At 40.4% G+C, this 25,531-nt stretch overlaps 1 protein-coding gene across 1 annotated transcript in view; it reads left to right on the top strand.

Annotated features, from left to right (window-relative positions):
* CPED1 (cadherin like and PC-esterase domain containing 1) overlaps positions 1 to 9,425 on the top strand; it is a 163,452-nt gene extending 154,027 nt beyond the window's left edge. Inside the window, exon 24 of the mRNA XM_030479743.1 lies at positions 6,266 to 9,425. Within this exon, the coding sequence (XP_030335603.1) occupies positions 6,266 to 6,493 (228 nt within the window). The 3' untranslated portion in view covers positions 6,494 to 9,425. The remainder of the gene's footprint in view (positions 1 to 6,265) is intronic.
* The last annotated feature ends 16,106 nt before the right edge of the window (positions 9,426 to 25,531 follow it).

Here is a 25,531-nt window from a genome sequence, read left to right as displayed (position 1 = left end):
AAATCTCCTGGTGGTCCTCCTATATCGTCGTCTAACCCTAGACCAGATTCGAACCTGATACTGCTGAATTTTTGAGATTAAACGAAATAGGATGTTCCTAGGACGGGATGGCCGTGGGTAAAACACACTCCGTATGTTTGCCAACATGCTGATCCCCAGCACAATCAGCAGGCAGGTTTCAAGGGTACTCAAAGGCCATCTAAAACCTTCAGAACTCTCAACTGCTGTTGCAAATAGGCTGGTGGGGGAACAGGGGGTGAAAGAGAATGCTTCCTTCGTAAGTTTACCCCCCGAGGAGAAAAAAAAAGATATGCAATTGCTAAAATATTTCATTATATACCTCCCAATGTATAGAGGTGATGGCCACGCTGGAAGCAAAAACCAGACCAGTTTCATGATCAATGAGTCTATTGTATTACAAGTCATTACCAGGAAGTACAGTGAAACAAGAACCTTAGCCCAGGGCCCCCAGCCGATAAACGCTAAAACAGCAAATAGTGGCTGTAAGTAAGGTACAACATGCTGAAACTCTGAGATCAAGCGCAACAAGTCTGAGAGCCAAATAATCACCATTGTGACGAGTAGTAACAATGAATGCTTATCACAAATATGATTAAACACACTCTGGTCAGATCTGTCGTTATCTCAACCTTTCATGCCCCACGTTGGGCGCCAAAAAGAACTGTCGTGGTTTGAGCCCAGCCGGTAACTCAGAACCACACAGCCGCTCGCTCACTCCCCCACTTCCTCCCCCCGCTCCCGGAGGGATGGGGAGGAGAATCGGAAGAATGTAACTCCCACGGGTTGAGATAAGAGCAGTCCTGTAACTAAGGTATAATACAAAACCACTACTGCTACCACCAGTGATAATAATGATTAGTGAAATAACAAGGGGAGAGGATACAATTGCTCACCACCCGCCGACCGATACCGAGCCCGACCCGAGCGGTGATCTGGGCCTTCCGGGTAACTCCCCCCGGTTTATATACTGGGCATGACGTGCTGTGGTATGGAATACCCCTTTGGCTAGTTTGGGTCAGGTGTCCTGTCTCTGCTTCCTCCCGGCTTCCCCTCCTCCCTGGCAAAGCATGAGACTGAGAAAGTCCTTGGTTGAAAGAAACATTACTTAGCAACAACTAAAAACATCGGTGTTATCAGCGTTGTTCCCAGGCTGAAAGTTAAAAAAACACAGCACTGCACCAGCTACTAAGAAGGAGAAAAATGACTGCTATAGCTGAACCCAGGACACCAGTGAAAGTAAAGGGTTTGAAAAACAAGATGTTTAAAGTTTTACTGGTTTCCTTTAAGATGTATTTTGAGTATGTGGTATGTCTTTTTATAGTGAGTGCTCTTCCCCTTCAGCAAAGGAGGGATCTGTTTTAGTTTGGAATTTCTTGTATCTATCTTATGTATGGCAAATGAAGAAGTGCACCCCTGGTTTAGTGCAAGTGACCCTGAATTAAAACAGAGAGTATAATTGTTGAGTAGTTAAGTGAGCAGATACCCTCTACCATTAGGCTAATGACAGGAATTTTGCATATGATAGTTAAAAGAACTGTCACCAAGGCCACCAGACTATATCTGCAGCTTCCAAGCAAGCCCTTTCTCATATCTGTGACTCCAGCTTGTTGGTGTAAAAGGCCAGTTCCCAGGTTCCTGTTATGAGTGGTCAGTCTGCTGAGAATCTGAGCACATCATTCATTGCCCAGAAAAGATCCATGAATATTACATTACTCCCTTTGGAAACCTGAAAAAGCTTTGAGGAATAAAGGAGGCTCGTATCTTTCTGGGTACTTAACTGCTGATTCCCAGTAAAAATATTTCTTCAGTAAAAACTGGAATTATGCACTCAGACACCATCGGTCGCCCCCTGCCTCAATTCATTGCTGGATATAAGGACAGAGAAGCCTTCTGCTACCTCTTTAGATAAAGTGATGTTTCACACCATGAGAATTGCCTGTGAAGCTACAAGGATCTTCATTTTTATTAACTGAATCTGGGTTGTCTCTTTTACAAAAGACTAGGAAACTACCACAATTTGTTCTGTTAAAACCTATTTAGGGCAATAAAACTTAAACTGTCATATCTTTCAGGAAGATTGCATTTACTCTGAGTGATCAAAATACAGATGACAGGTGCAAGTTCTTTCATAGAATGAAAACTAGAATGAGAAGAAATTGTTGCCAAAAAGCTTAAAGTGGAAGGATAAAAGGATGCAATGAAAGCTGTCTCTCTGACACCAAGAGTTAGTGAATTTCTGGTGTTTCACAGTCAGCTGGAGGCTTTGAGCCTGTAAGAAGCTACTATTTAGAAGAAATCTCAGGAGTTTGGTTACCGACTAAAATGACACAAGCAATTTGATGTGTCATTTAGAAGACAGAACTCCACAAGTTAATTCTTATGGAGAAAATCCTAGAACTTTTTAATTAGAGCTATCAAAAGTGCATAAATATTAAAAAAGACTATCACCAACACAAGTGAAAGGCGAGCATTTTTCCAGCATGAATTTAGAATTTGTTTTTCACCAAAACAAATTAATTCAAATAAGAGAGACCACCAAATGTTTTCTGAATCTCTCAAGAGAAGGATAAAACCCTTTTGCTTATTTTGCTAAGTCATGCCTATTTTTGTGTAAGCCTCACTCTTGGCCAAGCCTGTTCCCAAGACCTGGACTTGTGCAGGGTTAGCACAGAAGCTCTGTAGTGCTTCACAGGTACAAAGGTGGGCCGTGAGACCAATATTGAAGTGGAAGCACTAATTTTTGCTGTGAAGAAAGGTCAGGACAGCTATGATATATTTTCCATAAAGAGCCAAAAAAAGCAAAAATCTAAAAATAAGGTTTCCTTCATCAGACACCCACAGTATACACTGGAAAACCAAATATACTGTGGCTAATTAAACTTAGAGTATTTTAAACCAAACAAACTGAAATTCAATGGTGATAATAGCAAAATTCAAGCATAGGCTCCAGAGTGTCCTTGTGGTGTCTGCTGGCCAAGGACTAGCATAGCAAGCCTGGCTATTTTCTCTCAGCCACAACAGTCACCTTTATATAAAGCAGAATAAAAAAAGTTTACAAGGCTTTGATTTTTCTCCGTAAGTATCACAGAGATATAATATCAGAAGCAAAATACCAGACAACAATGCATTTCCAAAAGAGAGTGGGGAGACAATGAGCTGCCATTGGTTGGGACTGTGCTCTAGTATGAGGCTCACTGGGACTAAGCACAGGTCTGGGAGCATTATCAGATCCATCTGACCTCATGTGGTGTGTGTCAGCCTCACAGCTGGTTTCCACCTCAGGCTCCTCAGCTACTCACATGTTTTCAGCCCATTGACATGGCCTCTGTCCTGCTTTGGGACCAAACACAGCAGGTGTGGTTAGTTAAACAATCCTTTAATCTACTCTGCTCAGTACATGAGAAAGGCACGAACACAGCTCAGTCCAAATGGAGCTGGAAAAGAGGAAGCAAGTGACCGAACAGATATTTGTGCGATGAATAAATAGTCCTGTGGAGTAAATGCCTCCCTCCATTTTACTCAGACAGCTATGTTGACCCTTTTTTGTCTAGAACCCAGATGTTGATGTCTTCATGGGTCATTGCTGGTGCTCACCGTTTCCACAGAGCTTTCAAGTGAAATGGGGAGCTTCAAAGTAAAATGCTTCAGTTGCTTTGTATGGAACTGGGTGGAAAACAGCAGGGCGTGATCAGTCATCAGCATTTTTCATGCACTCCTCCATCATTTAGTATGAGCTCATGTGCAGATTTGGCCTTGCTTCCCTGCCAGAGGAATCTCAACAGAGAATATGTGTTTCTGGGGAGGATCAGGGGAGAATTTGGCTCACGGAGCTGTTGTTAATGAGGCTTGAGAGGTGGTTGTACCTGAAAGAAGCATAGATGTGCCTGGGAGAATCCATCAGCCACTAAAAACCCAGACTTGATCCTTGAGGAAAGCAGAAAGAAAGTCCTTGAATGCTTTTGATACCTCATTAGTTTTAACAGTTTTGTCATCAGTTTATTTCTGCACCCTGGCAAGTGAAGTTTCATCAGGTGCTAAAGCAGTTTGCGCTAGGAAAATGGCAATTTGCCTTCGAGGACAGAGCCAAGAACACTATGTAAAACCAGCACTTTTCATGTTTTAGGAAACCAGATGAAATAGATTAACTCTACTGCTTTGTACTTTCACTTTCTTTCTCTTAAAAAATTTATTCCTAAACTCACAGAAGGCAGCACCCCTTCTTTAAATGCCATCTGAGCTAAAGCAGGGCCATGCGGGAATGGAGGACTGGCCATTCTGAGCAGTCAGAAAACAAGAACTGAAATGCATTCAGCAGTTCTCGTTTAGTTCTCACTAGCTGGCCAAACAGAAAGCTGCTTCCCCCAATTGTCCTGATAAATTATTTTGAGTTCCCACCAACCCACTTCAGAGGACCTTGGGTGACCTTGATAGCATAGAAATCCACAGCTCTGTAGACCCTACAATCTTCACTCATATTGCCAAGGGATCTGGGCTCGCAAAGGGATTATATCAATATCTGGGACAAAAAATCTTTCACAGGTCTGACACTTTTCTGCCCAAACATCTTTCTAGTTCTGTGCACACATGCAAACTTTAATTACCTCATTCTTCACAAATGCTTATGGAGAAGTACATTGGCCAGCAATTATAAAGACCTTTACGGAACCTATATTTTAATTCAAATTTATTTCCTAATTTAATGGCAATGAAATCATGGTCACAACATAAAAACTAGCAACCTTGAGGTTTTGGTATCTTAATCAGTGTCTGGCTGCTGGATGAACATTAGATTGCATTCCTGGGAGATTATGCCTAACAGGAATGCAGTTTGGGTGATTGGTTCAAGGTGGCATCCTTCTGAAGTAGTTGTAAGATCGAAGGCACTAATTTAGAAAAATGAACCTGCAGTAATTGCATGAAAACAAATAACAGCCCTTGGCTTAGCTGTATCAAATTGATCAGAGGATATATTAATTTTCTACGTGGATAATTCCTGGTCTTTTTTAGTTCAGCCAGCTCCCTCACAGCCTCTTTGCCTAGTCTTTCAAGCCTTTGAACATGTTAATCCTTCATTTAATTTTGTTTGAATTGTTTCATTTATTATGAGCTTCATTACATACGAACATTGGTTTTGATTGTTCAGTAACTGTAAACATACATTATCTTTTTAAAAAGTTAATATGCTTCTGCATAAAAATGTGCATTAATAAATGAAGTCTGCTTTTTCAAATGTCTGCTGTGATTGATACAGCAGGAAAATTGACGGGCATCAGAGCTATCAAGTCAACATACTATTTTGAAAACAAGTTAACAACATGGCCCTTTTTCTGCTTTCTCTGCATTTGCCAATGCCAGGGCCAGGGTCCTTTGTGCTGCATCTCTGCTAGGTCCTAAAGTTTTGTCTCAAAGTTGCTTCATTATTCATCAATGACTGTGTGTTCACTGGGACAAGACCTTCAGCATTTCACAGACCACCCAACTCCCAGTCATTAGGCTCCTGATAACCATACCTTTCACTTTCTCATCAGTCCCATGGCCATTTGTTTATTCCATACAAGTTGAACATTATAATCCCAAAGCTTTATGCACATTTGGGAGACAAGGAGGAGCATTCTTCTGCAGTAAGTTACTGAACGACATTCTGGTTATGTGAGGGTGATGGCCTGCGGAAAGGAATGTTAAACTGCACTGTAACTCCCTTCTTGGAGAAACATGACATGTGAGTGTTTTCATCTTAAAATGGAGCTGGGCCAGGTTTGCAGCAAGATCTGGGAGTGAAACATTCTTACAGGAATCACAGCTGAAACACAGCATGTGTTCCTCAGGTGCTTGTGATCAGAGCAGGATTTAAACCTTCCTGCAAGTCAGGGATGTCTTGAGTTTATTTTTTTCCCATGGTAAATATACAGACAAGCTGTTAAGTATGAATTTTGTTGTTCAGATAAATTGCCCCTAATGAAGAGAACAGAGTCTAGTATACAAAGGCGTTACAGAATCAACTGAGTATAATGGGCCTATACATTTAGATTTCAAGGCTCAAGTGAATAAAATCTTGCAGTTTAGTTAGTATGTAACATAACAAGCTGGCCCACTAAAATACTGTCTGTGAGCAGCTTGCAGTTCAAGGTAAGAGTGTCAGGATGTGCTTTGTGGAGAACTGTCTGAGCATTTCTGTACACACAGCTGTTTATCTATCTTTCTAGGTGCAAGCAGAAAGCAGTCACATATGTCACTTCTTTTGCAGGTGGTGAAATCCAATCCCTCTGAAGAAAGTCCTCACATAACAATGACGTTATCAAGGCACTATACACTGGGGAAATATTTCGGCAGTCAAAGCAAGCCATCACAACTGCAGGACTATGCAACATATTCACAGTCCCCATATCATGTCCGAGGTCCAATAAATCAAGTTTATTCTGAAATCCTTCTCAGCAGGCTCTGTGCAAGTAAAAGGGAACTTGTCAGCACATAGCCTCTCCTGAATATAGCACTGGGACTCGAAATGTGCCGCTACATGAGTGAAAGTAGTGAAAGACCATGATGAATTTCTGACATGCTTCCTTGATTGGCTGCACAGACACCAACAGTTTGGGACACATGGCATTTTTCCTAAAACTTTATGAAATCAAGACATGCCTGGCAACTCTGTGGTGTCAAAAGTGAAGACGGAGGGTTGCAAAGGAGAGAAGAGGGCAAGTTACTGAACTGTTGCCAAAGGCTAGAACAGCTGTAGCTCAAGCAACTGTGTATTCATGACAGTAAAGAGAGAGAAATATATACACTTGAACTATTTGGAAAGGACTGCTTTAGCTCTTCAGCACTGTCTAGTTTTCTATTTATAGAGACACTGTAATATTTGAATGTATTTAGAAACTGGCTACATTCCATTTTAAAGACTTTTATTTTACATGGATGGGTTCCCCTTCAATATCAAAGCTTTTGTATTTAGACACTTGGTTTACACAATTTGAAAATGCCTATTAGCCTTTTTCTGATGATGACAAGTTTTGAACTCCAATGTTTTTAGTGAAAACACACCCCTTCTTTGTATCTTAGATGGAACAGATGTCTTTTTTTTGCATGTTCTAAAGCTAATCTAGAGATAGATTACTTAGACTCGAGACTGATTATGACTGTCTTGATGTAACATGTAAATATAGTGAATATGTTAACATAACCCTTACTTATGGTGTAGGTTTAGGAGAGTGACCATATGCAGGAAGACTGCTCAGATATGTGCTTCAGTGTCTACCTTGGCTTGTAAGCCAAGCAAGTATTCTCCCAGCACGGAAGTGCCATTTCTTTGATGATTTTTTATAACACTGCCAATGCGTGAAGCCAGTACCACAGATAGATGGAAGAAAAATACCCTTTGCAAGCACACATAGGAACTTCAGGATCTGGTTTTTAATCTGTCATGAGGAATGTGTGATATGATGGAAGCATAATGTACTACCTGTGTCTCATGCTTAGCAGGGACAAGACTTTCTCTGAATGCCAGTTTCATGCTGTAGCCCAGCTACTCTACTGATGTTTTCAAATCTACTCTGGGTCAAACCCCAAGGAGAGGCTTTACCACTGCAGCGGGGAACTGTCTGCTAATCCCCTGCCACAGTGTTGGCAGCATGCTCATTCACAGTTGTGGTGCCCTGATGGGAAACCAAGCATGATCCAGGCTTAGCAGCTGGGTGATGGGACCCATAAGATTATTCTTCCTTCAACTTATCTAGTTATGTGTCTTTATGAATCCAGTCATGGAACAGGCAATCAAGGCACCTCTCTATCTCACTATGCACTAGAGAAGGGAGTCAGAACCAGGTAAGTACAAGTCTAATGAAGGATCCACCAAGCTCTGAGGCATGCTTCCTCCTTTACAATTTTACATATAATCCTCCACTAGCTTCTGCTGTCTTTGGGAAAGGAAGCTGCAAGCAATGTCAGCAAATAAACAAATAATAGCACAGAACTAATCACCATTCTACTGGCCTTAGTAGCACACAGAGTATAGTCCTGCTCCTATATAGAAGCAGGACTAGAAATTCATTACACCACATTTAGGATTTGCCAAAGATCCTTAAACTCACAACAGTCTGTATAGCCAGCTAAAGTTTTGTGAATTCTAGCTTCAGATAAGATATGTGGACGTATGATGGGAAATTGTCATGCAATATGGAGTATGGCTTCCCTAGATGATAGGAAGATCCTCAAAAAGAGGATTTGATATATCTAATTTAGGAGACTTTCTGCTATATTGACAAAGCTCCTAATTCAGACAATGACATCATTACATTTAGTGAGACAGTGTGATTATCTCTGTTTCTGTATAATATGCTGCTGCTGTGCTTGCAGTAAATGTCCCTGAATTTCCATGTGAGATTTTCCCTGGTATGGAGCTTTACATGGAAGACGGGTCAAGAGCTGTGCATAAATACTGAAAATGTCAGCATTTGGTTTTGAGCAATATGATTATCTAAGGAATATAATTGTATGCAAATGATATATAATCTCGAGTCTGGAACTCCAGGGCTGCACAACCTTAAAGCTGAAGGATTTAATATCATGTGATTAATATTAGTAGATGCAAAATGCAGCCAGATGTCTTTGGTATTAAGATAATAAATGATAGGTGTATTATAATTCTGCTTCTGTTAAGATTTTTTTTGCAGCTCGTTTAAATCCACATGCTGTTACTGTTATTGTTCTGTACACAATTGTTTTTAAGGCATAAACTGGGTTTTTATGTTTGGGTCTTTTTTTTTTTAATCAAAGCCTATAGCTGAAGCATCAGCTATAATGATGAAAAGGAACAAGCTGACTTCGTTATACTGCAGCTGATGTCAGCAAATGTGCAAATCATCACTTCTGCTTTCACCACAAAATTGTTTACCTGTTCTGTGCACCCAGATGTCTTAAGGTTTTCCAAATCTTAATGTTTTTCAAATGTATCAAGTGGAAATTTTCCTGTGTGTTTTCTATTTTTTACATGTCTATGTACATATATATGTCTGTACAAAGTCATTGGTACAATTTACAAATTGATCTTTATTTAAAGGAGTTCTTTGAATAAGTTTTTCCAACATTATATATGATCCATGTAATCTTAGGAATAAACAAAGGGAATACGAAAACAGGCAGACTAAAACAGCTGCCAAGGTACATTTTTCATTATTTAACTTTAAAATATATCTAGCATTTGTAGGTATGCAAAAGAGGAGAGCTGAGATCGACATGGAAGCATTGCTTGCTAATACGCATTAAAATTCACAGATTAAGACAATAAAAAATTTACCATGTTTGAATTCCAGTGAGAGCACGTGTGTTGCTATCAATGGTTTACTCTAGATTTATCGCATCTGCTGTGACATTTTGCCTGAATAACCATTAAAGTGTTCCTACTATATTAAGACCGATTGATAATGTAGGATTTTTCACTCCATATATTTACCTTAGTCCCATTATTTATCATTAAAATAGCAAAGGACCTAATTGTCCAGGTGAGTTACACCTCCTAATACAGGCCTGAATGTCCCTGGAATTGGTGCTAGGATTGAAATAGTAGGGCTGAGGAACAAGTACACCAAGAAGTGGTGTTCCCTGCTCAATGTCTGCCCAGCAGCACAAAGAGTTTAGCATGGAACCAGAGTACTCTTTCAACTACAGGTAGAGAAACTGGAGCTGTGCTGGAAATTATAGATAGATAGATAGATAGATATAGATAGATAGATACTCTGACATACATCAATCTCGGCTATTATTATTGTTGCATCCCTTTAAACTTCAGCTGAAGCTGCAGTATGATGTACCAGTGTCCAACGAGTTATAACTCCTCATCTCTCATGTAACTGCATAGGTGTTGAACAGTGATTTGGGTTTGAGCCTTGCAGGGCAGATGGCCCCCATGATCAAGTTCATCTCAGTGAGTGTCTTTGGAATAACTGGCTGTAATAAAAATATTTTCCTATTCGTAGGGAAATGCCTTAACAAGTCAGCTCTGTTATTGGAGATGTTATATTTCAAAGATAGCAAGGTGCTGAAAGAAAGGACTACAAATACTAATTTACACTTAGTATTCATTTGAAAATGTTAATCTTTAAAATAATCTCTTTCACAGTGTTAAATAAAAGGCCTTTATTTTTTCTGTTCTGTGACATATTAAAGGGACATCAAAGTCAATTTATTTGCTTGTTGGGTGGGGTAGTGGGGCATCCAATTACCTCAAGGTTGAAATAACCGCTAGTAGTTGCTTCTGCTGCTATGCTGAGCCAAATAGAATGCTTTGAAGATGCAAATATGTGTGATATTAAGTTGACTGCAGTCCAGGGATCTTTCAGATTACTTTTTTAGAGTAAAGCAATTTTTTAGAGGTGCAGTGAGCTATTTGGCATAGAGTCAAACTGCTAAACAAGCCTCTGTAGGCTCACATGAAAAATATAATCTTACCTTTTTGTTTGCCTGCTAACCTTGCAGCTGGCTTGTTTTACCTCACTGTTACGACTATCTGTACCTGCTCTACTCCACATCAGGCTTCCTTTCAGATGACCCAAGAAGTTTCAGTTTCATCGTAAGAAGCAGCTTTTGGAAATCTGAGAGATGATGGTTGCAAATTCAGGCTGACTCATCAAAACATCAATGTTACTATCTTAATGTTTTTGTCAATTCAACAGCAAAAGATTTACCAAGTGCAACAAGGGTAGAGCAAGCCTCTTCTTCAGGGCAGTGATTTTCTCTGATGAATTTAAAACATCTGTGTTGTGGTAAGTGCTTAGTTTGCACCAGCACTTAGTCCTTCTTGTAGCTTGCCTTTTCCAAGTTAAACTCCATCTTTCAAAATCCACTGCCTGTGTATTTTTAGATTTGAAGGTTTACCTGTGTAAATCTTCAAAAAAGCCCTGGAAGAGTCAGTGTATAATGCAGGCATACCTATGTATTGGTGCTGGTGAATATCCTACAGTATTTACTGGTACCTTCACGCTACTCACTGAACAGAAAAGCCCTAACTACACAGTAAAAACATGCTACACATTTTAGCCTTGCTCACCTGTGTTTTGGTGGTTCTAAACATAGTGTTACATGTGCCAGTCTAGGCCAGTACCTAGAGCCACGTGTCCAGAAAACTACTCAAGTCTTTAACTTAAATGGGCAGGATGGGCCCACAGGGTCACAAAGGCTCCTGCAGCACCAGTTTCTATTGCAATGGACTTCAGCCTTTTCTAAGTTCATTTATGTGGATACTTGGCCAACTCCTTGACAGCAGTTGGCAGCCCTTCCTGCAGTCCCTCAAACATGTTCAACAGCCTTGTCAAGGTACACTGTTAAGTAGCCCTGAACTGAAGATAAAGTGTATGTTTAACTGAAATCTGGACTGACGTCTTTGTGAAACACAGCACCTACTCAGCATCTCCTTGATTTCCTCTAGAGTTGAACTGCTCTAATGAGAAGCAGAATTCAGCCCCTTTCAGCTGAATCTTGGGTAATGGGGTCTTTTCTCAACTTCTGACAAACTTTTTTCCCACTGCTTGCTTGCATGAAATAAAGGGAGGGATCTTCTCTGCATGCTCCCTTCAAACATAGTGAGATGAGCTGTGTTTGCATACAGTCACTGCAGTAGGTATTTCCCTCATACACCTCATTACAGGTAATTCCCATGGCAGGTGGTGTTTTCAATACTGTGTCTTGAGCAGGATCAGGCAATGCAGTGCCTGGCTCAGTGTCTGCCTGCACCACCTGCCCTGGTGCTGCTCTCAGGATGCTGGGTAGATTCTGGGTGAATACCGCAGAACTAAATCCTCAAGTGAGGAATCAGAATGCCTCAGACACCTTTTGGTGAAGTCAGACCAGTTACGAAGAGCTCACTGCAGATCAAGTGGGAGAAACTAAAGTTGTATTTTGAAGTCAGTAAATGCTATGGGATATTGCCAAGGTATTTGGAGACCAGATCTGTATTTGGCAGCTTCTCACTTGACATGTTCTGAAAATGTCTTTTTATCTTTTTTTTTTCCTCCCAGTTGTCATTAGCAACTTCCATATTTCCCTTATGATTCTCTGGGATTAAGGAGCTGCTCTGCCTGATAATGACTCTGCAGCCTCCCCAGATGGTAGTCAAATTTTCTTATACATCAGAGAAGTTTTATTATTTCTGCAGGGTTTTTTTCCTTTACTTCCACATGCCAGCTCCAAAGATTTTGTATATTTACAGTTAATCATCAATGGCTTTAGTTATAATAGCTTTAATGCTTTAGTTAAAATAGCTTTAATGACTCCAACATATTCAAAGAAGCTTGATAATCCCTATTTAAACTAATAGGACAGAAAACATTTTAAACCTTAAAAACTCGACCTTGCAAGTAATTAGGCAACACAGCACCCAGCATGATCTAGCCCTCAGCTGGCTTCCTTTAAAATAGAGAATCACAGTCACATCTTCATATGTAATACTGTGATGTTGTCTCCTACTGAAGTTTTACTGGAGTCATTACAATTTGAACATGATTGTGTGGACTGATAGGTGGGTTGGTTTTTAAATCTCAGGGCCTCTGTTGAGCTATCTTTACAACGGTATCTATTAGCTACTGTAAAATCCTGTTTCAACATCCTTTTTGCACTGTGTCCTGCCCAGTTATTATAATATACATACATAGAAGGGGATTTTCTGCTGATGGTAAAAGGGTAAATCATAACAGGTCTTACTGCTCCACCCGTTACTGGTCCTAAATTCCACATTGCATCATTTCTTGCAGTAACAAGGAGTCAGGGTCTAGTAACCCTGTAATGCTGGCTGTCTGCGTGGCTCCCCGGTCTCTAGAACAGTTCAGTGCTGAAGTCCTGATGGAGCCATCAAAATAACACACCTTCATCTATGAAATGCATGCAACAGAACCTGCAGGCATGCTTAAAACATGCCTGTTGGGTTAAGTGCAGCCTGGAAGTTAAGGATGACATCTTCTAGAAACTATCTCTTTTCAGGCACCAGAACCTGGATTCCTCCTTAACTCTAGATATTTAACTGAGGCATTTTAATTATGAGTGTGGTCACACTAGACTTCTCAGTACTCATCATAGAAAGACCAAGATCTGAATTATTCTCTAGAGGTGTCTATTACTTCTACAATATTGCTCACTGTACAGGGAACATAAAGTAACTTTCAGAATTGTGTTATAGGTGCCTGAAGTTTTAAGAGATGAATGTTAGCTCAAGAGTGGAGTGGCTGTGGGATTCACCATGCAGGTAGAAGATGCTTTTACATCTCCTCTCTGCTCATTTAGACCTGGAACTTGGTCACAACCCATCACCACCACCACCAGGACATGCTCCCCAGCATGGCCTAGGGTGGTATATTCTCAACATCTGCTTGATTCTTTAGCAATGTGCTGAATCAGAGGGAAGCCAGCCCTGCAGGTAAGCTGGTGAGCAAAATATTTGATGGTAATATGGGATATGCAGGTTCAAGACCCTTCATTTGGAAAAAGAAACAAATCTCTACTTACTGCATTCCAAGGGGGCTAGATAAATGTCTCTCTTACTGTGAGAAAAGCCAAGCTGACAGGTATTTAACTCCAGAAAATAATAGAGATTCTTTTTCAGGTTTAGAGGTAGGTACCAGGTTGGTATCTGGTTGCTCCAGCTTCTAGCACTTATGCCTGTACTAGAAATGCATGGAGAGCCGAAGTAATTCTGGAGCTGTTGACTACTATGGAGTAAAGCATCTAGTAGGTATTAAAAACCTGAGCCAAACAGCTTGGTCACATGTGCCATTTTGGCTCTGTGAAGAATTTACTACTCTGAGCATCTCTCCACACAAACACAAAGCCTACAAACGCACCCCAGCACTACTGCCCTGTTATTTTGTGTTTTATAGCTGTTCATGTAATTATAACTTACTTCATCCAGGCTAGAAGAGACCTCTGTGAATTAAAGAGTGTAAAATAAACTGGGCAATTTCAGATGATTTGGTGTGGGCAGCTGTTAAATAGCAGCTATGCCAGGAGGTGAATGGTAGCATCCCTGAAGACGTGGAGGGGAAAGGCAAATGGTGAGCTGGAGGCAGGATGAAGCTGACAATCTCTCCACAAGTTAGCTGCAGACAGAAAGAGCATCCTTCCCCTCTGAAGTCCTGCTGATGGACTTGTCCTGAAGCTCCTGGGGTTTGAATGCCTGGCTTCAAAACATTATTCCTAAATTAATATGAATAAATACCTGATACAAATACAAGTCTGTAAATAAGACAAAAAGTGTCAAAATCAAGAACATCTAAATGTTAGGTAACTATATCTAACTGTGCCTAGATAGTCCCAAGAGACTATAATGAGTCTATAAAACAAGTTAACACCTGCTCCTCACACTTTCGTTAATTAAGATTCAGTAGAGACGCAAGTCATTTTAATGAGTGATCTGTCGCTCCACAGGAGCCAGTCTGGAGTGGAGGCTGTCTCGACAACGCCGCAATTACCACACGTTGTATTGGCATATCATCTTCAACGCTGCTCTAGCCCAGGCAGTTGGGTTTTCTCCTAGGGTCTGAGGGACAGACTGTCAACCCATTAGTCATTATTTGTCCCTCCAACTCACAGTCTTTTCTAGTTTGGACTGATACCCTATAGAAAATCTGTGTTTTGACTGTGGAAAGGTCAATTCAGGTGTGCTGACCTACCTGTAAGGTAATCAACACCCAAATAACAATACCACCATCACAACACTATGGAGTGCAGTCCTGCGGCTACTAGGAGAGAGTTGGTACAGTAGCACACTCCAGTCTTTCCCAAGCATAGTGACTGAGAATTGTACACCAGCCAAGGGCAGTACTTGCACTTCTAGCCAGACTTTTCTTGTCCTGAAGAGGTGCTCGCTGGTGTGGGCTTGCTTCAGTTTCTTCCATTTGGGAACATAAGGCCTAGCCTTGCTCTCTGCACCATAACCAGGGCTCTGCCTCCTGTGGCTTGGGGAAGCTGGGATGATCGTGCGCCTTTCCCTCATCCCAGCCACATGTTTTCTGGGATGTTTGTAAGTGAAAACATCACAGTGACTGCTTGTTGCCTGGTTGTCCTTACCTTTGCTGGGCAAAGGCTTTCTACACAGAGTATAGAAGATCTGGGTGAGGAAAACTGATGGAGAGAAAAGTCCTTTGGCACATTTAAGGTTTTGACAGTAATTCAGCACAGACAAGTTGCTGAAGTGAAAACTATGGCTAATGTCCAAGAGGCAGCACACTTCAATATAAAATGAAAGAAAAATCAAGGCTTGATTTACAAGGGCTCTGGTAAAATTGCAATGACATAACACTGGCAAATTTTCTCCTATTTGTGTCTTAAAATCTTTCACCAAGTAACAGTGAGGAAACTAACCTTTTTTTTTTTTTTTTTTTCTGTTTGTTTGCTTGTTTCAGATGGAATATTTGCAGGGTTTTTTTCTCACCCCACAACAATACTGATGGCAGTGCAAGCTACGCTCAATAGGCAGAAATCTAAGGTCCAATTGTAGCTTGTTCATGCATGATATCTTATTACTTTCGAAGGAAAAGAAGATACCCAGCATAAGTGCTCGGTATCTTTCCAAGTTATTCTTGGCAGACTCAGAGACAACTACTATGAAAGCATCTAAGCAAATGCTCTGTCATGGCCACACATTCAACTGCTATTAATGGACCTGCTTCCTGCATCCAGAAATATTTTATGGCCATCTAGTCAAGAATGCAGATAATACTGTTTGCTATTAATGTCTTGCACATAGTTCCAACATGTGGACCTGCTACCAGAGTCCTTCTCCTCATGTATAGACTCCTTCCTCCAACTGTTCACATTTTTATTTGAAAGAATCCCCCAAAAGGGCTTCCAGAGGCCCAGAAAATGACAAACCTCTGAAACCCCGAAGTTCTTCAGATTTGCTCATGTTTTACTTGGATACACATACTGCTCTGTGTGAGCATGGCTGCCTGCAACCAATTCATGAGCTTTCCTGGCCCACGCTGACAAGTCCTGCAAACAAATAATTCCCATTCTATTACAGAAGCATTCCCAACCTTTTCCCTCTCCTACCTTTCGTTGAATATTCCTTTGTAAAATCTTTCAGACTTTTTTTTCACTTCCATCATTTTGCCTTTCTTCTCGTGGGGTTCCACACTTTCCATCTCCCCCTGTCCCAGTCTGTGAACAGTTGATTGACCTCATTTTTACAATCTCCACACACCACCCTAGCCTGCCAACTAGTGTTCAGTTCTCAGCTGGTGAAGCTGTGGTCTCCATCAGCTTTATTTTGGTTGACAAGTGGTGAAGGCTTTTTGAGGCAGCCAGTGTGCTGCCACGCTACTGCCACATTCATAAGGATGACAGACTATCTTGCCAGCAAACCGAACAGGCAAGTTGCACAGTTTCTTTCCTCAGAAGGTCAGAGAGAGCTGTACAGCCAGCTTACAACAACCTCCCTCCACATCTCAGCAAGCCTCTGGACTCTGCATGCCTCCCCTGAGCTAAGACTCCCTGTGTTTACAATTGGGGTCCACTGTGTGACTAAAATCTCTTCGAAGTAAAAGTTGTGAGAAGATGAAAATTAAAGTAAGATGGGAATGAATTTCAGTTTTCCATGTTCTCTTACAAGAGCCATGTCCTTGTCTCCCTTTTGTTTGTCTGTAAATGAATTTCATCAAATCTCTGTTTTCGTAGAAATGTGTCCTACCTACCCTTTTATCTTCCATCGCCTGTGCCTGTTTCGATGAAATTACATGGTTTATTTACATAGGCACCTCTTCCTTTTTAGATGGTCCTAATATAATGACAGTGTACTAAAGGAAAAAAAGTTTTGCCTTGTTGAGGTGGAAACCCCTGATTTGAATAGGTGGAGCTGTACTCCTGTAACATAGCAGATTCAGGACTTTGGTGAATAAATTGCACCAACTCTCACATTCACACATGCGTAAGTGGTCTCAGGAGTCATATAGTAAAGCAGTCTACCTTGTAACACATCACCTCAGCATACAGCTTTAAGTGTCTTAAAGCTTACTTCTATAAAAAAGTTGTTTCTATAGCTCCTGGCCACTTTCTGAAACTCACAGATTCTGCAGCTAGGGAGTAGTTTTACATCTGATTATTTTTTTTAAAACCAGTTTGCTTATTTTTCTAAAGCAGGTAAATTTAAAGTTAATATACGGCCCCTCTATAGCCACAAATAACACAATGAAACTTTGTCCTCCAATATTGCTGCAGGTATCTGATCCAGTAGACACTTACTGTTAAGTTTATATGACGTAAATATAGTCTGATATACTTTGACTGAGCAGACATTTATTTTTCTGCTTTACTTATACTGTACAGATAGTGCCATTTTTTCCTTGAAAGTAATCACAGTTATGAAATAGAGACCATATGGAATATTTGCAAGCTCTGGGTTTTTTTATAACCAGATCTGAGAATATGTGCCGCTCCATTTTGAATACATATGATTCATTTAACATTTTGTATTTAGGCTTCCCTTCTAACTATGCTGCATCAGGCTTTGCCATTGACAGTTTCTATAACAGTACAAGTCATTTTTATTGGTAAAGAGAAAATTATTTACTCTCTGTTGTTCAAATTCAGTTAGTATTTTTGTTTTAGCTTTGTCAGTATATTTTTTACCTTTCAATTTCTACATTTACCAGAAGGGCCTTAATGGAGGCGTGATTTTTGGTATTGCTAACAATAGCATTTTCAATCTCAAATGTAAAAATAATACATCAGTGCTTCAAAACCGCAATAATATAACATTTGTGATAGCTACAATAAAACAAAATATATTGAGTTCTCTTTCGTATATTTTTGCACCTGAATCACACACTCAAACTTCCTCTACAATCATGAAAGCTTTTAATTGCATGTGTCTATTAAGTTGTACTTCAAAACACAAACCAAGTATCACCAAGTGAGTCTGCAAATATTTCCAGTTGAATCACCTATATTATTGGCCAGCATGCTGTGACATCCTGGATAGCCTCAGGGTTAGATAGACAAGAAGTGCACAGAGATACTGGAATTGCATGCTAGCTGGGTCACTTTTCCGATAATAAAAATAGAAATCCCCTATCGCCTTCCTCCCCTTTGCTCCAACAGATATTGAAGAGCTGTAACAAGCCTTGGAAAACACAAGATGAGGTGCAGATAGCAGTAGCCATTTCCAGAAAACCGGCTCACTTTCCCTTCTTTTTTTTATTTTGGACCAGGCCTGTTGTATATCACTGTGGAGTTTGTCCAGGAATGAACGGACCCTCCTGGGACCCTTGCAGATAACACTCCCCAGGGTGCAGCTGAAGAGGGTATATGTTCCATTAAATCATAGATAATAGGAATTCCATTATCCAAACATATTTCCTAATCACTTCTGTGGAAATAGCCATAAAGAAAATCAGCAACAGTAATAAAGCACCTGTTGGGTTCTCACACATGGAAGTACCAAGCACAGCTGGGGCAGAGTGATGAGATGGAGTAAATTCTACTGCAGCTGCTGAGGATACTCAGGAAATAAGACAGATTAATATTTACACAAATGAGAAATTTAAAGACTTGATGGCCCTGCCTGTTGTCCTTCACTGCCTGAAGGACAGAAAAATTCTGAACCATAAGATAATTGAATTTTCTGAGCACTAACAAGGGTTGGAAGTATTTGCTGTAAGCATATTGAAACTGTATAAATATGCCTAATTTCTAGGCAGAGACATTAACCTGGTATTAAGGTTGTAAAGAAATTGTTCATTCAAGAGGGAAACTTAATACTGTGTGTACAATTCAAAACAGATATGTATGGCACCATGGCAAGTTCGTTTTACAGCTGTGTTTGTGAGGTCCTTCGCACTTCATCGGGGGCATCTTTCACATACTGCAAGAGCTGCAACTGGCAAGAGATTCCAGCCCTGTCTCTGCAGAATGGGTGAGGAAAGGCAGAGGGGGAGACAAATTGCCCAGATGCACTGTTGGGGTCAGGATTAGCTGCTGCACTTCAAAGGGGCTGAGACTCTTCCTTCAGAGGTCTTTGTGGAGTCCTGGCATCATCTGGACCCTCCAGGGCAACACCAGACCATGCACCTCCCGCTTGCCTCTCCTAGCAATGACTATCTGTACTACCTCCTGCACGGGGCTGGTGTAGAGCATGCCTTGCCCTAGTTTCCAGGATGGAACCCAAGGCACGCTTACTATTGCCCATGCCATGCTAAGGGATGCTCCCCTCTGCTCACATGAGTAGGGAAAATTGTAGATGAACAGGCTGCACGCTGACCCCATTTTCACTGGTGGTCACTGGAGATTTTCAAAGCAGTTGAACCCCTCGACATCTCAAAAGACAAGAGTCAAAGTAAGTTTTCAAATAAATAATTATTAGCACAATAAGAAACTACATGTGAGAGAGGCCTAAAAACACAAAAACCATCCCCAAACAACCTAAACTATTCCCTTTTATTCCCAAAGGCCTTAACTTTTGCATTATTTCAGTCTATGCTATTACAAGCTTCTTGAGATGTCAAACCCCAGCTACTTTGATAAGTGGCCGGTTTAGCAGAGTTCAATTAGTTGGGGACAGACTAAACGCTGTAAACTTTGGCATCTTGCCTGTGGCTACACATATTTTAAACCACAACCACCCTGCCTTATGCAACAGTGGGTAAATATCACAGCTGCAGGAATATAGCACAGGTAAGATTTCCAAAGACGAAAGACTGTGACAAGAGTGCTAAAAGGTTTCAGTGGGTTCAAACACTTCAGTGCCAGGACCAGCCAAAGAAAAATACATGTTAGAAAGAGAGGAGGGGATCACTAAGGAGAGGAAATAGAGGGTGGTTCAAGAAACAGGTAACATGTAACACTGATATAGCAAGATTAAGTAAGACTCAAGGAAGGATTTTATGTTTATCAGCTAACCCAATCAAAATTTTGGAAGTCGTGTAAAACCTGCTAGTTCACTGCAACCTGTAACCATTTGACATTAGAACAAACCTTTACGAAGGGACAGATTACTTTCTTACTGGAGAGTTTCTTGCACCTTGAGTTTTAAGATCTGCTGTGCTCATTATCAGTGCAAAGATATAATTTTACATGGCCCAGAATGTAACTGTATGACTTTCTGATTTTTATTTTATTTTTATTGATCAAAAAGTGCTGAGTGGGAATAGGGAAAGATGTGAAGCAAGGAGTACTGAGAGTCTAAAGGAAAAATGCCAAGACAGAAAAGATGAGATTAATGTACTGAAATGGGTAAGATCATTGAAATTGGGAGAAAGGGTGGTTAATGAATAGAATTTTGGGATTTTTTAAATGTTGTCATATAACTTGAAAAATTAGGCCTTTCATTCTTTCCTATCACCACAACACTGCAGATAGCAAGTGACTACAAGCATCCTGTGGTTCCAACACAATACCATTTGCTCCCATTTCTTCCTAAGCTTCATCCTTTTGAAACTGGCCTTGTAGGTAAATTCCAACATAGATACAAATAGTCTGATTACTAAACCAAATGCTTTATGGAATAGGCACACATCTATGCCTTGATGAGAATATAATAAAATGAGCGCCAGCTTTGCATTATGACAGTTACAGAGTAGATTCTTTTATTTCCATCATTATCCTCATTCAAAGGTTAAGTACCTCATTAGAAATGGGAAAAACTGAGGTCCTAATCATGGGTTTCATGACAATGTGCCACCTGACACCAACAAATTAAATATCTGTCTCAATCTCAGTTCTCTCATCACATGATGGCAATAAATTCTGTACACATGAAACATGTCACTATTATGAGATGTAACAGAATTATTGCTATAAAGGAGATGTGTGCAAATTAGCAGTTGAGGCAGGAATATGAACTGAGTTGCTCCTAGGGGAGCAGCTCCCCCTCCTTCCTCTACCTGTTGTATACCTAAAATACAGCAAACTCCTTGTGAGCATGCTGCTTCTGTGCACACAACGAATGTGCACGCACACACATATCTGTTCACACTGAGAAAGTATCTTATCCTGCTTATCTCAGGAACTTCTGTATAAAGCTTTCACTTAGAGCAGCAAAGCAGTGGTGTTACACCCTCAGAGGAGTCTGATTTAAAAACTAAGTAAGAAATACTTCCAGACTTCCCCTCTCCATTAAGGTCGCTTGGGTTTTTCCATACACTTGGGCTACTGTTTTCATCAAACTGCATAATTACCTCCTAGAAGTTCTGCTACACCAGCCAGCTGCACCAACCCTCCTCTAATCTCATACACTTTATCTACAAAAGAAAAGCCCTTAAAAGTTTAAATAATGATGCTTTAATTATTAAAAAAAAAAAAAAAAAGGGAAATTTTATGTCAGTGAAAGATTTCATTTTGCATAATATCACATCTCCTAGAGCATTTCTTGTTCTCCTCAAAACAACCAGGGAAATTAATTGGCAGCATAAAGGCGCACTGTTATCAATTTTACTACTCCTTTTAATTTTTAGCAGTAATTAGGATGTGGGTGAAATCGGAATTAAAAAGTGGATTTTTTTGTTCCACATTTTTCACACCCCTCTTAGTTATGCTTTGAAGCCTTATCAGCATGCCCTTGAAATATTTTACTTAATACTGGTATGCCAAAAACATCTCTCCAGAGTAAGTCTCAAAAATACCTACATTTAGACTGTTCGTGTCAGAGAAGAGAAGTTGCCGGCAGCACTTTAGAAGAAACCTGTATCTACTTCCAGGATCTCAAGCACTCATGTAAATATTGGTAGGTCCAGAACACTGTCTCCAGATTTGTGTCCACAGGGAACAGCAGACTCCAAAGTTAAACTGAGTCCCCTCTTCCTAAGCCCTAGCTTTCTGGCAGCACACCAATAGACATAGATTGCCAGGAGATCTGCTCAGCAGTTGCTTCTGCAACTAACTGGAGTTACAGATTTCAGACAACTTATTTGGAGGCCACACTAGCTTTCTTCTGGATTTTTTGGTAAGGATGGAAGGGATTGTGAGAAGCTGCTTTTTCCTTGCCTTTCAGGTCCTACTTTGCCATTTTCTATATATATCCATGCACATAACAAATGCGGTTCCGTATACTGTGTTCTGCAGCTATTATAAAGATAATATTACAGGGTAGCTTTGGAATCATTACATGTTTGTGAGGTCTGTTTGTGAGGTCTCCATCTGCCACCATGTCATTACTAGATGCACTTTAATTGCTGTCTCAGTCATTTGTGAACTCAGCGTGCCAGGTCTAAATTACCAACAGACGTGTGCGTTTTCAGGCTATACATACTAAAATGAAAAATAGCACTGATTGATAGTGAAAATAATGTCAAACCTCTGGACAAGAGGCAGAGGGACTCAGGGAACTATTTATGGGAGAAAGGCCATCTCTGTTTTCCTCCTAACTTCCCTTCTACTATCAGCCTGACCTTATTGAGAGCCTGAGAGTTATCTGTTGAGACATTACCTTTTAGAAATGCTGCAGTGTAAGGAGGCATTGTACTGAGAGTGTAAGGACCCCTGGCCTGAAGTTTGGGGTCTCACTGCTCTGCTCTCCTCATATCCTTTCTTGCTAAGGGTACAGAGCTCTTACAGCCCTCACAGTGCAACAGCTCTGCTTGGGTGCCACTATTTTGCTGACACAGTTCCAGTTTCTTCGCTGCAAAGACTTACCCTTGATTGCCAGGGCTGATGGGTACCACTACACAGCCAGGCACGGAGGTGGATTGAAAGCGCACTACAGAATTTGTGCTTGGTCACCAAATGTGATAGATTTCATAGCTGAAGGAGTAATCTGATTTAGAAAATATGGGAGATTTTCCTGTTTGGATGGCAGGTTTTCCTCTTCTCAGTTTTTTAAGATAAGGGGATAATGCCCACCTTGGTCAGTAGTAGGGCCCATATGTATCGATGGGATAATTAAGTCTGCAGTGTTGTTTTTATGTCTCTGCTGGGTGTAAGAAGTTCCAGGAGAGCAAAGATAATGTAAAGGAAGCTTTCAAAAGTGGTGACTTTTTTAGGAGAATTTAACTTTGTATGTACTTGCACCTGGTAAAGAAGATAGCAGACCTTGGCTATGGTGAGACCACTGGCCACTAACTTTTCAGAGATAATTGGTCTATCTCTGAAGCATACTATTTCTCAAGTGATCTGCTTATTCCCACAGATTCTGTACAATAAAGTATTTTTCCTTATCTAACAGTGAATCATATGTGTATATCTATATCTCTGGAACTGACTCTGTCCAGATCACATTAATCATCATTAAATAAGTTGCTGCTAATTTACTGCTAAATCAGTAAATTAGTAAATGTCCAGTCAGGAAATACCGCTAAGTTTAGACACATTTCCTTCCTTTTTTTTCTTATAACAACAGTTTATTGTCTTCTTTTTAATATAGAATAATATGGGCATTTTAGTATGAATAGCCACAGATAGCCCCACTTTGGCCGGAGAATGTTAGATAAGCAGTAAATCTAATTTATCTTCCCTGATTTACAGTAAATTTTGATCTCTGTGGCTTGGCACTTGGCCTTGGCTTGGATCCTGGTTCATTGTCTCTGCATCACACCTGGGTTCTGTCTCTCATGGAGTGAATGGTCTTCCAGAACAGAGTGCTCTGAAGCACCAGTGAATTAGAATTACAGACTTTAAAAATGTTTGTCAAATTTCAATACATTTTGGTAGATCAGCAAGATATTTCCAAATTGTGTACTTTGTAGGTTTGCAAGGTAGAAAACTTGCAAAGTAATTTGTTTGCCCTTCCCTTCCTGGTAGCTAACCAACGTATATGCAGACACATAGCTCTGGTCTGATAGGAATGCTCCTGTATGTGCTGCTTTTGCGCAGAGAGGAGAGTATTGCTAGAGGGAATAAAGAAGAGAGATGGTGTAAATGGCAGGCAGGAAGCTGAGAGGCAAGAGAAGGGCAGGAGATGGGCGATCTTGTGGGCAACCAGGCTGCAACAGCCAGAGGAGTGCAGGGGCTGTGTGCAATGGGGGAATGGTTGTAAGGGAAAGAGGTGGGAAGAGAGGCAGATGGGAGTTAGGACACAGATATATAATAATCCAAACTTCTTTAAATCAGATGGTCACGGGAAAATGTGGTTTGCTTCCAGTCACTGCTAGAGGTTGAACTGGATGATCTCAAGAAGTTCCTTACAATTTATATTGGGGATTTTTTTTAGCATCAGACCTCCAAATTGCAACTATTTAACTTTACACAAGCGTATGTGATCAAAGAGTTTTCCTAACAACTTAATGGTTACTGTAGGTAAAACATGTAGACAAAATCAGATCCCAGCACACGGAAACCTGATGGAGAGGTAATTTATTTATGATATCATATATAAAATATGCTACAAATAGGACTGGATTTTTTTTATCAATATTTTTCTAATTTAAATCTTACATTGTTATTAGCATGTAAGATTTCACATCTTCTAGAGAAAAAAAAAAATAACATAAGAATTTAGGACCAAAAGCTCCATATTAATTAAAATAAAACTAAAACAACCAATGATGAAAAAAATCCAAAAAAAACAACCAAACAAAAAAATGTACACAGAGATCCCTGTTAAAAGAAAAGAACTTGCAGGAAAATCAATCATTTCAGAGTGGTTGATAGATGCATATAGCAGATCAAGAAGCACACAAGAAATACACGGCTGCTAGACCAGGGCTTTGAATTAACTTTGGTAGGTGCAGCCAGGAAGCAGCAGTGAGGATAAAATGAACCATGTGTCCTGGATAATTAGATAATTCTCTGACACAGCCCACACAGTTTTGGCTGGTCCAGGCCTGTTTCACGGCCGGTTCCCTGTGTTCCAATGTCGTCCTCCATCCATTTTCCTCACTCGGGACTAAGTTCCTCTGCAACCACAAGCAGATGCTCTCCAGACTAAAATTTAGAACAGAGAAACCAAGCCATATCCAAAGGTTTAAATAGCTCATGGGGTCATGTGGCATTTGCCCAGAACTGGCTATGCTTTGGAGACCCTTTAAGAGCAGGCAAATGAGCATAGAGTAGGAGGGAAGGCATAATTTTATAGATCTAAATGTACCACAGCCTGTGCTCTTAAAATATCTCAGCATATCCATTGGGAAAAAAAGAGGGGGAACACCACATTTATGTGGTTGTTTCTCAATATGTTGTACTCTAAAAAATGTACATCTAGCATTTGAGATTATTTGTTGTGCTCTTCACTTGGAGCTCTTGTCAGCCAATAAGAGCTATTTAGGTAATTTACAACTGTGTCAAACCAAAGTCTTTACAGAGCTGACATTTCATCCAGATTATGTTTCGTGCAGGTGCTTCACTTACACAGAAGGAAGCAGCAATATAGCGTGATCAAAGAGGACTTTAAAGTCCGGAGTGCCAACATCAGCTCTTCATCAGGTGCTAGTTGACTCACTGGCTGTTAATGTGTAAAATGAGTAACTATTATTAAGGCCGTAGGTGAGAAGAGTGTCTCACTGAAGTTAACAGGAGTGGTCAAATGCTGTCCTAGTGCATACTGATGCTGACTCTGGAGCCAGTTAGTTAATACTGCTAAAGCGTCAGAAAATTTGAATGAGAGGTG

Source organism: Strigops habroptila, chromosome 3 (assembly GCF_004027225.2).
Source record: "Strigops habroptila isolate Jane chromosome 3, bStrHab1.2.pri, whole genome shotgun sequence".
Classification (NCBI taxonomy): domain Eukaryota; kingdom Metazoa; phylum Chordata; class Aves; order Psittaciformes; family Psittacidae; genus Strigops; species Strigops habroptila.
The sequence above is the reverse complement of the archived record's forward strand: the minus strand, read 5'-3'. Positions and strand labels throughout refer to the sequence as shown.